The following is a 14,703-nucleotide window of genomic DNA, read 5'->3' as shown; positions in this document are numbered from 1 at the left end:
GCAGGCTGCCAAGCGGCTACAAATGAGGGCTGCTAATTACCAGTAATTCCCCTGGCCTGGCCCTGCAGGCAGCCCTGCAGCACCAGTGCCTCTCTCCTTCCCCGATAGAACAGCCACAAGGCAGCGGGAGAGCCCCGAAATGAAGGATGTGGTGCAAAGCCAGGGGCTCAGGCTGGATGGGGCCAGGTTTTGTGCCCTTCTGCTGTTCTTCCTTCCCTGCACCTCCCTTCATCTCCCTCAGCTCCATCCCAGCCCTGCTCCTCAGTAGTGAAAGGGCATCAGGAGAGTGTTTAACGCTACCCTGGCCTGAGCTCACTTCTTCCAGCTTAACAGCAGCTTGGTTTATTCCTGGATGTCTCTCTGGTGAGGTTATTTCCAGGGTCACCCACTATCAGGGGCCCCCAGCACTTTAGTGTCTTTCTTCATGCCCAGCATTCACACCGAGCTCTGCCTCCCCCAAAACCTGGCTCTTGGCAGAGGTGTGCTGCCAGTTTTGGTGTCCTGGAGCAGGGCTCCCCACTGCTGGAGAGAGGACAGAGGCAGAACCTCCCCAAGAGCACACAGGGAGAGCAGCCAGGCCGGCCAGCAAATGGTTTTAATTCCCGAGGATTTCTCACATCCCTAAAATAGGACAAGTTAACATGACACCCCTGAAACAGCTCCCGACGCAGCCAAGGACAAACGCTGTGGCTCTCCCCGAGCCCTAACACAGCAGAAAGGGTCACTGCACTGCGTCTTCCTTCAAGGGGGGCCAACGGCCCTTTTTCAGGGATGTCCTGGGTACAGGAGGATGCCATCTCCTGCTGCTCTTGACTTGGGAGAGAGGCAACAGAGACATTTTGCAGAGAGAAATTTGTATCTTCATGTGGGCTATAAATGATCATCTCGTATCCCCAGCTTTGCGGCCCCATGTATGCTCCATCACGTAGCCTGGTAGATGGGGTCTGATCTCTTGGGACATCAGAAAGCTGAGAAGAAGCACCCCAGGTCCAACGCAAATGCTCCTGCCTTCGTGGATCTTTTGAGCAAGCCTTTAGGTGTCCACCCAAGGGTTTCTTCTTACCCCTACCTGTTCTGTCGCTTCTCTCTCCAGGGCAGAAGTGTGAACTCTGGCTCTGCGGATGCGTCTTTACTTTGGCCGATGTCTTGTTAGGAGCTACCCTGCACCGCCTCAAGTTTCTGGGACTCTCTAAGAAATACTGGGAAGACGGCAGCAGACCCAACCTACAGTCCTTCTTCGACAGGATACAAAAACGCTTCGCCTTTAGGAAAGTTTTGGGAGATATACATACCACGCTCCTCTCCGCAGTGGTTCCCAACGCCTTCAGGCTGGTCAAGCGGAAACCCCCCTCTTTCTTCGGAGCCTCCTTCCTGATGGGATCTCTGGGGGGAATGGGATATTTTGCTTATTGGTACTTAAAGAAAAAATATATCTAGTGCTGGCTGCTCGGTGTTTAGTTTGGTGTCTCTGTGCTGTGTGAAATTATGATGAAGCCTCAGTAACTGTAATGAAATTTGAAGCAAGGTAATGAATAATTATATTGTTTAATGTAACATTCCATAGTCTAGAAGTAGAAACGTATACTGCAAGGAAATAAGACAACAACAACAACAAATGCGTCGACTTGTAAATGCCTTTTTTAGGTTTAAGTATTCAACTCCAGCGAGAGGCTCAGGGGTTCACGGGCTCAGCCGTGCCCGTCGGGAAGCACCGCCTCCGGCACCGGCCGGCTCCAGTGGGAGAGACGGGAACCCCGGGAAGTTTCCCGACACCCAAGTTCAATAATGGGACTCGGATACTCGGTCCTGTATATTTGTGTTTCCAAATCGTTTGTCGGCCACATTTCACACATGCAGGTAGTGAGGACTTTCTTCTTCTAGAAGACATTGTGCTGTCGTGCTTGGAGGCTTTCCTGGGAGCAGGGTGCAGTAGCTGGTCACACTCAAGATGAATTTCTGTTCTTCAAGTATCCATTTTTTAAAATTCTTTTCATTAAAAGGAATATTTTTTATTGAGCTGCTCTTAGAATGTATCCACTTTCTACGTCTGGTTTTGGTGAGCTTTTTTTAAAAGAATTTAATGTCTGTCTTGAACTGACACACTTTTTTCCTGAGATAAATCATTTTGACTTCCATCCTGAATTTTGGCACATGAAGGAGATTATTGTTTTAAGCCTTTTGGCTCTGCCTCTTGAGTTTTCCTTCATGGATTTGCAAAGCATTTTTCACCGACTGAGCATATCTGGACTCTGAAAAAGTATGACCATTTTCAGAACTTTTCAGCACTTTCCTGAAGGCACTTTGGCTTTCTCTTCCATCGGGGGCTCTTTTCTGTCATTTCCTCGCTATGTGTTTTCTTAGAGACACTTTGCACAGAATCACATTGATGACTTTCTTGTGCCTTTTGCATGTTGGAAAGAATAACAGGCCTCACTGCTACTCATGCTTTGAAAACTGAGATCCTCAATAAACCATATGGGAGGAGTAACGGCTTCACATTTCTAAATCTGTTCAACATCCTTCTGGTCTTATTTCGAAGCATGCCCATGGGCAGAGGGATGTGCAGGTGGTTTGTGCTTTTTCTCATGTACCGCATTGGGCTAAAACGCGCGTGGAAACAACGGGTATTCCCCTTCCAAAGCAGCCATTCCTGTAAGCGCTCAGCCTGCTAGGAGCTCCGCTGGCTGGTTTTCCGAGCGGTGATCCCCAGCCAGCCATGCTGCATCCCTAGGCTCGGGAACGTATGCCAAGTGTGGCCGAAGCCATAGGGATTGCATTTGCCTCTGACTCAAAAATTAGCTTTATGTATTTGAAAGCAGCAGGATTTCCCAGGAGCTTTGGTTCTTGTTACAACCTGGCAGCCACGGCATTGTGAATATTTAGCAGGAATTACAAGGGATGAGCACATAGCGATTACACAATGCAAAACGCACAGGTTTATGCTGGGCTTGTCACAATTGCGTAGGCTGGTCTGACATACTTCTGGAATACGACGACCTGTGTAGCTGCAAAGGTGCTGTGTTATCCGTGTTGCTCCCCAGTGCTTAGGGCCACACTTAAAAACTGGTGTGTGAGAACCCAAGTCCACCACCTGTGCACGCAGACCAGGCACCCGCAGCCGAGGCTGCCGAGCGACGCGACAGACACACGCTCCCCACGTACAGTTACGTACCTGCTTCACGGTATGAATGATTTTGAAGAGGGAGGCAGGAGGGTCCCCCGAGGTGATCCCTTTGCTGAATCAGAAGGGTGTAAGAACATACACAATGACCGTTCATCTGGTCCAGTAGCGGATACCAAATTCCCCCAAAGGAGTCAGAGACACACAGACGTGGAGCTGTTACTTGGGTTTCTTCCTTTTACTTTTGCCCGTTGCCCTACACACGCATTCCCTGGTGATCTCCAAAAGCTGCTGAAAGGACACGCCGGGTGCAGAAAGGAATATTAACGGGGGTACAAGGCCAGGAAACCCAGACAGAACAAGAGCAAGTACTCGCTCAGTTCCCAGGATTTCAGCCCAAGAATGAGGCAGAAGGAAGCTGCTCAGCAAGACTGCTGCTGGTTACTTTGCTCCTCTTTTTTTTTTTATTGTGGTGTTTGGGTTTTTTTAACCAAATAATAAATTGAAAATCATGGAGCAAATCAGAACTCTAAACACCAGAGAAAACAGGCGCTGGTTTTGTTTTGGAGCGCACTGGTATGATGCAACTATTACGAGGAAGCCAGCAGCTGGAACACGGCGTGGGGCAGTCCCGACCAACACACGAGAATTGTCAGTCCTGTCGCTCCGTGGGTTGCTGAGGGGCCACAGATGCTGTAGTGATGTTCACTAGCAAGCCTTTGTTGTGAACTAAATTTTTAAAAAAGCAAAAATCAGTGAAGACAGTACCACTCCCTGTCGCTGAGCCTTGTTTCCTGCTGTGGTAATGAAAAAATACCAGGACATCGCTCTAGGGAAACGCAACCTGCGAGAGCGATAAAAGACAATTACTGTGAGGCGCAGAGGCTGGATTGACGTTCAAGACCATGCTGAAACGGACAGCCGGTTCATCACCACCCCGATCGATCCAGATTGGCGAGTTACCATAAGCAGCCCTGTGGTGACTACAGGCTGTCATCATAAAAAGTTGCTTTCGCTCTAGCTGGTCTGAGCCTAATCCGACTTTTTCTGCTCTAGCTCCATTTAAAAGAGGAGAGCACCACAACTACGCAGCCATAAGCTGGGCACTGGCCTGATGCTCGCTGCCCAAGTCGCTTTCTGTACGCAGAAATACGAAAATGATAGCAAAAATCTGTTTCCTCACTCCAGGACTTCACGCTGGCTCTCAGCAAGGCGTGGGGTAAGAGCAGCACCCGAGGGGTAAGGCTGGAAGGTGAGGCACCCCGGAGATACTGCTTGGAGCAAATCTCTGCTCTGGGACACCTTACAATTCCCTGCTGAGCAATCCTGTAGCAAACTGCCGCACTAGACAACACAGGGAATGGCTCGTGCTGTATCTTGCACCAAATACTTCTGTGTACCTGATCTGACCCCAGTTAGGGTCCTTCTTAGGCTTCACTCTATATGTACTTATTTACCCAAGCAAATCTTTAGTCTTGAAAACCTCTGGGTTTTAGAGGCAAACATGCTTTCTGGTGCCTCAAGGCCTTAAAATCTGTATCTGTGCTGAAATGCTGAACTTATAATTATCAGAGGGGAGAAAAACTTATAATTATCAGAGGGGCTACTCGTCAAGTCCAAGCCCTTCTGAGCACCTCCGAGATGGAGCTTCACGACGCTGAGCGAGCTGACAAGGAGCGGTCACTCCCTCCTCCCTCCCAAGCCCCCCGTTTAACAGGCACACGATGGTCAGATTTGTAGAACTACGGCTTCTGAAATCTTTTTACTCCTACGGGTTTTGCTCAAAAGACTCAGTTATGAAAATTGCAAATGTACATGTCAGTCTTGCAGCTGGCTGGCAGCCTTCTCCTTTGCTCGTCAAGGGATGGAGAAGACCTCCCTACGCAGAATAAAGGATTTCAAAACCAAGCTTGCCAGAGGACAGGGAACACACCACAGAGCCTGTCTGTCACAGGTTGCCTAAGAAATGGAGATCAAGGGTTGCCTACAAATACCTAGTGACCGTCTTGTGGCCCTCTCGGAAATTAACTGCTGAGTCTTGCTGTTTCTAAATGAAAACACATCCTTACCACCCAACTGCAATTTCATATCGCGGCTAAGGAGGAAAGGGGGACGGTGTAAGAGCTGCTCCTTCAAGCACAGGGAAACCCTCTTTCTGCTGTGAAAATAAATGGACTTCCCCACCTGAGAAAAGCAAAGCACTAAAGCTTGTGAAAATATTTAACATCAGGTTGCATTTCATGGCATTCACTGCTGTCGTCAAGCTCAAAGCCAAAACCACCCATACTGGATCCATAATGCAGGCAATGACAGCAACTAAATCTCTCAGGTTCCTGAGAGATACATGGGATTAAAATAATATGGGATAATATGATAATAGTATTTTGAGAGGGCCAGGGCTCACATAAAAATATGATAATATGGGATTAAAACCGAAATAACCAAAGAACCGGGAATGTACAATGTACAAACAAAATGTACAACCTAAGAGCTAACTACTGTAACTCCACACCTGCAGTTATCTGTGCAATAGCGGAGGATAAGAAGGTCATTTCTCACACACCTACTCACACATTCAGCAAAGCTGTTTTTACTACACAAGCCTGTAGAAAAGCTGCTTCTGCCTTGGTAGGACAGAATAAAGTCCCCAGCCCACATTCAGCAGGCTGCACCCAGACAAAAGTTCAAACCCACAGGTATGAATGGGAATGAAAACATCAGCATCAGTATTCTGTGAACAGGGACAGATTGTGTATCCTTAAAGGATTTCCTAAAGCGTGGCCTCAGTGGTAAATCGGAGAGGTTTCAGACCAAGCCACTTCTAATACTGAATCCAAGGTTCTAGGCAGTAGCGAAAACACACTGGGACTTGTATTCTCGGATAAAGCGCATTCACGACAAATTTCCTATTTTCTTCTCATGCTGATTTCCAAACGTGCCCAAATGACGTATTTGCTGTCATTGTCTTGCACCCTCCATTTTACATGCTTTCCTCTGAAGGATTAAACAGAGAGAAAACAGTCTGCTTTAAATGCCTCACAGCGAAAGAAAGAATACCACATACGCCATCAATAATTTAGACGAACAATTGCTTTGTCAGAAGACAGATGTCTACCGCTGCAGTCAAGGCAAGCAGAGGGTGCGGACTGCAGTAACCTGGGTGCTGCAGCCCAAGGCTCTACCTGCAGACAGCAGCTGCTGTTGCCAACGCAGATTATTTCTATTTCCATGCAACTTTGATGCTGAAGAGCATCAGTGAGCAACACGTCAACCTCCACCCACTCCTTGAGAGCTCACAATAGGTTGGTTTTGGGGTTTTTTTCCCTTCCTTTTTTGTCTCTCTCATCTGCACAATGATCTACTTTCAGCCTTTTTTTTTTTTTCTCTTTACCCCTCTCTACCATCCTACCCCTTTCCTTTCTCCTGGACTCCCGTGACTCCACTCTCCTGCCGCAGCCAGCCAGGGATGCCTCAGCATTTTCAGAGACATCTCTGTTGCCAGGAGCCCACGGGTTGTGAAACTGCATCAGTGGACACAGTACCTCCCGTTTCCACCTTCTGAGAAAGAACGGCCAAGAAATGAAGGAGATAGATACAGCCTTGCTAAAAACCTCTTAACTAACAGCACAGACCAATGGAAGCCCTGCTTTAAACATAACCCTGTCCAAGCCCCTACTTTCATTGCCTCCTGTCTCAGCCCTTTCCCACCAGCACCTCCTCTCTCCAGCAACCTAAATCCTTTTTAGCTCCAGGAAAGTTATAAAAAAAGCCACCACTACTTTGTAATCAGAACAGAGCGTAACCAGGTTTGAGGGTGCTTTATAATGCTGCAGGCACTTCTTTACATAGAACTAAGCATTCTGCATAGTTAAGTGCTGTTCGCACATGCTCTCTACATCGCAATGTCATGTCACTCAGCTGCAAGCCTCCTGGAACACTCTTCTATTTTTGCTTACCAAAAGCAATTTCTTTCCATTCCATGCCCTCGGAGCCAACCACTACAGAACAGCAATAGGGAAGAGTCTTTGCCACAAGCAAAACACCCCCCCCCAAAAAACAGACAAAAAAATCCCCAGAAAACAAAAAATACTCTGGTACCGTGGCATCATTTTTCATCTCTCTAACTTCCAAATCATGGCAACCAGCAGAAAAAAAAAAAAAAAAACAAACTTAAAAAACCCCAAACCTCTATCACTCCCATTCTTCTAGAAACCAAACCAGTCAGGTCAGGCTATGGCAAAGACGGAGCAATGGCGCACAGCGCCGAGAAGAGCTCTGATCTAGAATGACACTATACCACGCACACATTAAACCAGTGCTCGCTTCCATCGTCTGCGGAACACAGAGGGCAGACCCCAAGTGCCATTCCCAGTCAGAATGGGAACTCCTGCTGGGTTCGGGTGCAACAATTCACACATTTGGACATAACAGGCTTTGTGGGTTTAGTATCATCTTTATTTTCAATTAGTTTTGCCCGTCTTCCTCCATCACGCTCTACTATTTTTAGCCACAACCTATTTAGCTGAATTTTCCCCAGCACCAAGTCATGGTCCGTTAAGCCTGTCACTGGTACAGCCGCACTGCGTGTAACCTCTCAGCACCGCTCCTCTCCCCAGTTCCCACGAGACGGGGAAGGCTCCGCGGAACAGAGGCAGCACAGGATTCAGGGAAGAGATTTCAGAAGAGAGCTGACATTTACATTAAGGATATGCCTATTTATTGCTCTGACATCAACAACGCTTCCCACAGATTAAATGCATTAAACTACATCACTGAGGGAATACATGACCTAAAACTGCAAAATTACCCTAGACTGGACATGGAAAAAGGTTTCAGAGATATGAGATGAAAAATAATCATTTATATTTACTTTTGTTCCATGCTTTTCTTCCTTCAGCCTTACACCGTAGGGACATACACAGTACAAGTGCAGATCTCCTACCATGGGACACACTGTCAGGAAAAGCATGATAAGGAAGAGCATTTTTCTCAGTACTTCTTGCCCTTGATACTCAACTTTCCTGAAACACTAGTAAAGCTCTTCACCTACTCTTCTGTGCCATATTATAGTTCCAAAGCTTTACAGCAAAGTTGTTCAGCTTGCTGCAAGGCACATGGCATTGCTTGTGTTTTGTGATGGCCAGAGGGTAGTTTAAAAATAATCTTTCAGCTTAAATGTTACCACATAATTGCCTGAAATTTTAGGGACTGCACTCAATGCTGATAGTCATTTCCATTTCTGCTTTTCCAACTTGCAACCTCTATGTTCTCACTGTATACTTTGTTTAAGCACCAAGGTAACCTTCTCACATTCAAATGAATTAACAATTTCCTACTAAACACCTAGGTGAAACTACTCTTTACACAATACAGTGCTCGCTCCCAAAAAAAAGGACAAAGCTAACTACTGATGCACCAAATGGCACTGTCACATTACCTTCTCCTTCCTTCCGTGAGTTCAAGTACATCAGGTGTAGTTCTGCTTCAATAAATTAGGCATGTGGTTTTTCCCAGGTAAACATCATTAGAGTGACAGACCAACTCCTTTTAACAACAGTTAATTATGAGTTCAGAGTCACAACAGCCTTTTTCCTAGCATTAATTACTTTCATCTTAAGCTTTGGCAAAATACTGAAAAGAGGGGAAAACAAAACAAAGCATGCATCTAGCAGAGGTAAAGAGCATTTATTACTAATCTGCGCTCCAGGAGGTGACATGAAGCTATGAAAAGAAACAATCCCAGGAAACAGGTTTCTGAGTGAACAGAGATTCACGCAGGCTGATCAAGGAGAAGGAGCTGGGGAAAGAGCTGGAAAAGGCTGATTGCAGAGAAGCTGCAGAGATCTGCTTTAAGCTACAGTGGTAAAAACAGGTATTATTTCACTATGAAAAGTGACCTTAGGCTTGTATTCACAACTAAAGCCGGATTTTTCAAAACATTTTTAATACACCACAACAGTCCCTACAGTTTTTCCATTAAAGTGTGCCGTAGGGCCCAACTGGGTGTTTCTCACTTTGTCATGAAAACAGGATTCTTTTTTTTGCAGCTGCTCCACAACCTAAGTTTCAGCACACACAAATAAAGTGACAAACTGAGAATACCATTTAGCACCAGTGAAGCATTCATGGAATGATTTTGCTTTGAACAAAGACTCTGAGGAAGAATCACAGCCCAGTTTCAGTACGCTTAAAGTCTGAGCTGTTCAGATGGCTCTTACGAAAGATCTGAACTTTCCTGTTTGCCTGATCTTGCCTCCAATGATGCAAACATTTGAAAGCGTCCCAGGTAAGTGAAGAGTGAAATGAATCCAAATCCAGTTAATCTTCCCACTGTGTCCTAGCTGACATTCCCTTCCTTGCTGGCCCCAGCAGAGGAAAATGTTTTAAGCACCAAGACCAAGAACTGCCTCAGCCACATTGGTCAGGCCAAATGCCGCTTCTGTGAAAGTCCTGTCAGCCCACAAAACAGGCTAGACTTAAACATAGGCAAAGAAAAATGAGCAAACATACACTGAAATGAGTAATATGCCAGTAAGATGTTGGAGACCAAAGTTCCCTAAATAATACCTCAGACACAGTTCTGCAGGAACAAGAGGAATATCGTATTGAATTAACTTTAGTACAGGAAAAAAAAAAGGGAGAAAAAGATCAAGTGTTTCTTGCGATTACAGTTGCTGCCTTTTGGAATCTACTACAAAATGTGAACATTTATCTTTAAAATGTTACACTTAAAAAACCCCAACTTAAAACAAATTAACAATACCTGTTGACAGCTGAAAGAAAGCATTTCTGCCTTCAGCAGAGGACATCGAATCCAGCTACTTGCCACAGCACTGTTTCTCTTTGGCTGCGAATGTGTTGTAGAGAGGCTGTATTTTTATTTTAATGATAAAAGTGTATTTGGGGAGGAAAGGAACTCAGATCAAGGTGATCGCAAATATGTGAACAGAAAATTTGCAACCTTTGCTTTCCAGTTAAAGTACAAGGAATTGCTCTGAAATAGAGGCAAAAAGCGCAAAGAAAAGGCCGGGAGCACAAGGGAACCTTCTAAGGCAACAGTTAGCACATGGTCTCCGGGTACTGAGAGAGACACACACACCAAGATTTCCAAACTCATAAGCAGTAATACAGCCCATGAGAATTCTTCCATATATTTCAATGGATTAGGCTTTCACTTTGCTACAATGAGCAACTGTCCATGTCTACATCATCAACTGCCTGGCTGACACATTAGGAAGCTTGCTTTTGTCAAGCATGGCTTTTGTTTTGTTTCTTTTTATACGCTGTACTTTTGAGAATCTGTGCTATATTAACTCATTCAAATGCTGCAGAATTATCAGTGACAGTTTGATCGTGCATCTCAGTAGTCACAAAAACACCACGAGACTGGATCATTTAGGGAAATGAAGAGCAGCAACAGTACCTTCACAGACATCAGAAACACATTCTCAAAGACACAAACACTGATAAAGTTTTCTTCTTTCATTGTTTAAATAAAAGCTTTGTGAATAACCGTATCCCACATTATTTCCATAATAAAAAGTTTGTATGACACTGGTTAAAAGTGGACAGAAATATCCATATAGTGATTGCACAAAACATTTCTGAAACTGAAGACAATTTCAGCAAGTCAGTTGGTTTAAATAAATAGCATTTCCTATTCCAAGGCCTTGTCTCTATAGCAAAGTTACATAAAGATAACCTAAAATAGAAACTTAAATCTAACGAAATCAATCAGAAAACCTTCTGGGTATATAATCCTTTTTCATGGTGAAAGTGGCTCGCAGTCTAGCTTAACTCTATTGGGAGCAGGCTTACGTTACATCAAAAGAACATCTGCAAATGAACTTGCATCGTTTAAACAAATTTAGTTAAACCCAATATGAGTTAATCCGCGCAAATTTTCCAAAGAGTCAGCTTAAAAGGCAATTCAATGCAAAAATCAAACGGAGGAGCTTGATAGAAAATACATAACCTCCTGAAACAGCTTCTTTCTGTGAGGTGATTTTTACTTTCTAAGGATGCACAAGAACTCCCACTTGCCACTGAATTAAGTGGAAATTCAAGTGAATACAGCGCTCTCAGAGGCGGACCACAAGCGCGGAATTAACACTGCTGTATTTGTTGCAAGTGCTACTGCTCCCTTGCTGAAAGGGAGCTGTTGAGATGGCAAAAAGAAATGTGCTGGGATTAGCCTACGGTGCATCATACCCTATATTCAGCAAAATATCCACCCTTGGAGTCAAATGCTCCAGACAGATCCAAGTCTGCTCTCAGATTAGCGGACACTACAGCCTTGCCCACAGACCTTTTTGGCTGTCTTGCTCACCACTACAACTGTCAAACAGATTTTGTGCAATTGCAACATAAATAAGCCTTTATGAAATAATAAAAAGCTTCTCAAGATAAAAACTATGCTAAATGTTTGATTGATATGATGAGTAAACTCATCCCACTTCATACCTATTCATTATATAATAGTAGTGTTTTATTCAGTAGTGGGTTTCCAGCCACATCAAAAGCGGCCACAGCTTTATGTGCAATCAAAATTAAGTAGCTTATTGATGGTGCTGGATAAGCAAGAACAAATACTGCTTCAAGCACACTGGTTTGCAGCTCCTGTGATAAACAACACGTTTCATTCACTACCAAGCAGACTAGTCGGGGAAAGAGCAGGTTAAGCTAACTTGTTCATAACACCAGAATGTCATTGTTCTTCTAGAAGAAACATACCACAAAGTACTCCTTGTTTTAAAGTAATTCCTATAAGATTTAAAAAAAAAAATAAAACCCCAATTGTCATATTAGACTTTTTAGCAAAATTTGAAGGAGACTGTTTTTTGTGTCAAGAATAAAATGACAAAATATTATGACAGATACTTCACCTAAGGAGAAAGTTAAGGCTTGTTTTTTAAGAGTTTCCTTTCCAAAGGCAGGTATGAATTTAAAGTCACAGTCTGCTTAAGACATTACACCTCAGATTTACTCTCTTTGTTGCAGATTGTGCAAACAGCTAAGAAGCATTTGTGGCAAGTTAGTGTATTTAACACTTGTTAACATGAGATGTTCTAGTTTTACAACAGAGCTATATAATGGTTTAACGAGTATTGATATTTTCTCAACACTTGGTATCACTGTCATTATTAGAGCTTTTCCGTTAAGGCAATACGAATATTAAAAAAGAAGTATGAGGTTTGGATCATCCACAATCTTTTGACATAAATAAATCAAAAAAAGAGGGAGAATTCATTTGAGATCAGTCAAGCTCTTAAAGAGCAAAAGCCTCTGTCAGCCTTGGACCTGCTCTTCCATTTATTAGTAAAAGAAACAGATCCAACTTCCAATTTCTTTGCTGAGAATGCTAGTCAGCAGCTCCTAAACAAGAGCAGACCTGTTCCAATACCAATTTTTTTTTTTGTCTCCCAGGGAAGAAGCTCATTACCACCTGCCAGCCATCAGCTAGTACAGATTTGGTTTCCTTCAGCCCATCACCTTGTTCCTTACAGTGGTAATACTGTAACCGTTCCTACATTCAACTACTCCAGCAGTGAAAGCAAAATCCCCAAATTTTAAAGGTTATTTTATCTGCTATAACTATATTTCTTTGAACTCAAAGGTATATTTGGAAGAGGTAGTCCAGGAGAAAAGGGTTTCAAGTACCAAAATCTGTATGTCCCATACCAAGCTGACAGACCTATCAGCACACCGAGAAGCTTTTGACTGAAGTCATGGAAATACACGGCAGTGCAGAGAAACATGAACACCCAGATCATGGTGAGAAAACACAAGGAAACAAAGAGGCCGTTGATCACAACACGCAGCTTAGAGTTCTGGTCTACGGACAAGCCTTCCAGCACAGCCACTTCCTCCACAATCATCAGAGCACAGTACGAGAGCAGAAAACAGTGCCCCGAGATATCAAAACCATTCCAGATCCCGTTGTCCTGGTGGCACTCCTGCTTAGTGGCATACAGCCGGCGAGGCTCGCTGAGTTTACCCGAGGTAGAGCACATGCCGGTGAGATTCTCAATATACATGAAGAGTCCAGTGCAGACGTACCAGATGGCAGTGCCCACTAACAGTGCACTGAGACGTCGGAGCACCATCAAAATGCTCTTCGTGGGACCATAGAGGAACTTGCTCTCAGCAAACTGGTAGGTGGTGACTGCGATGAAGGGCAGCAGAAGCCAGAACGTCCATGCCCAAGCCACCTTCACAAAATACCTGCCAGAGAAAAGCCAAAAGGGAAACATGCATGTGTGAAACTTCACAGGACCTGGGTAAGTGGTGGTGCTTGAAGACATAGTTTTTCAAGGTCAGTGTTCAGAACCATTGAAATTAAGACACTTATGCCCTCCCCTCAAAGTAAAGCATAGCTAAAATCTTAAGCCTCTCCCCACTATTTCTCTCAGGCCCAACACCTTAATACTTCTTCAACCAGGTATTTCAACTGTCTCCCAGGCAGCACTCCCTAGGACCTTGAGCCCTTGTTCAGACTTGCGGTTCAGTTTTGCAATCACTTTTACGCTGTAAACCCTCTCAACTCTGCCCTACTCAAAATGCAGCTGCAAAGAATGTATTTTTAGCTTGCCACCCTGACCACAGTAACCCTTTCTCTGACTCCTTTCCTCCATCTCAATTATGTTTGTTTTCAAAGCCCTTCACAACCTCAGCTCAGCCTCTTAATACTGAGTAAGATAGCCAGAAGGGCTGACTCGTTTCCCTAATCAGCCCATGAAGCTTTTCCTGCGTCATCACCTTATAAAATAAACGAAGCAGCACAATGTGTTTGCTCCTTTGCTGTCCTTCCAGTTGATTAGAGCTTTCCTTTGGCACACACAAATCCTTCCATCTCTGAATTCACTCTGTCTTGAAAATTTTTGCTGTGATGCCTATAAAATCTTGAAAACCAGCTGATGGTGTACAGATATCCTGTTTAGCAGGAGACAGTATTGCATAACTAGTGTTCTTTTCAAATCTTGAAGTGGAGCATGTGCACGTGAATTTACTAACAAGTTAAGGAGACCATAGTCTACAATCTTCTTTCTCCCATCAGCACCTTCCAATGCAGCTTGCTTCCCATCAGCTGGTGGGAGAGGGGAACTGTGCACCCCCTCGTTACCCACATCCCAGTTTGAAAAACAAAGACAGCAGAATCCCCAGCTGTGGCTGAGCTATAGCTAGACACACATAGTCATCATCACCATCTCAGCATCGAAGACAAAACCAAGTAGGAACAGAGTTCTGTATCTTCATTAAGACCCTAACAAAAAACGTCAGAGCCTTGCCCAGGATTTTGAGGAGTACCTCCTTCACTCTTAATTTTACAGCAGAAGTGGCATCTGTGTGGCAACTACAGCTGCTACCATGGAATAGTAATTGAAAATAAAGTCCTCATTTTATTGAGATGATTAAAAGCAAAAAAGGCTGCGAACATACTTGCTGCCAGCAAAGCAGCAGGTAAGTGATCTGTGGGGAAAAAAATTGCTTCAGGATCTGTCAGTACAGATAACCTTCCTCTATTTATTGAACTGTAGTACCTTTTTACTGTAAAACCAGTTTCACTCTCTAAGCATCCATGC

General features: G+C 44.3%; 2 protein-coding genes across 2 annotated transcripts; one reads left to right on the top strand and one right to left on the bottom strand.

Annotated features, from left to right (window-relative positions):
* Window positions 1-1,093: 1,093 nt before the first annotated feature.
* Window positions 1,094-1,437, top strand: LOC104623354 (ganglioside-induced differentiation-associated protein 1-like 1; the record flags this gene model as incomplete). Its single annotated transcript, XM_010290422.1, has 1 exon — window positions 1,094-1,437. A coding segment is annotated over one exon (344 nt), but the record flags the coding sequence as incomplete, so codon positions are not given.
* An 11,265-nt stretch (window positions 1,438-12,702) lies between these two features.
* LOC104615223 (fat storage-inducing transmembrane protein 2-like) lies at window positions 12,703-13,425 on the bottom strand. The gene has a single exon (XM_010290421.1). It carries the CDS (start codon window positions 13,423-13,425, stop codon window positions 12,703-12,705), a length of 723 nt encoding a protein of 240 aa, XP_010288723.1.
* Window positions 13,426-14,703: the final 1,278 nt, after the last annotated feature.

The sequence above is a fragment of the Phaethon lepturus genome, unplaced genomic scaffold, assembly GCF_000687285.1.
Source record: "Phaethon lepturus isolate BGI_N335 unplaced genomic scaffold, ASM68728v1 scaffold18937, whole genome shotgun sequence".
Classification (NCBI taxonomy): domain Eukaryota; kingdom Metazoa; phylum Chordata; class Aves; order Phaethontiformes; family Phaethontidae; genus Phaethon; species Phaethon lepturus.
The sequence above is the reverse complement of the archived record's forward strand: the minus strand, read 5'-3'. Positions and strand labels throughout refer to the sequence as shown.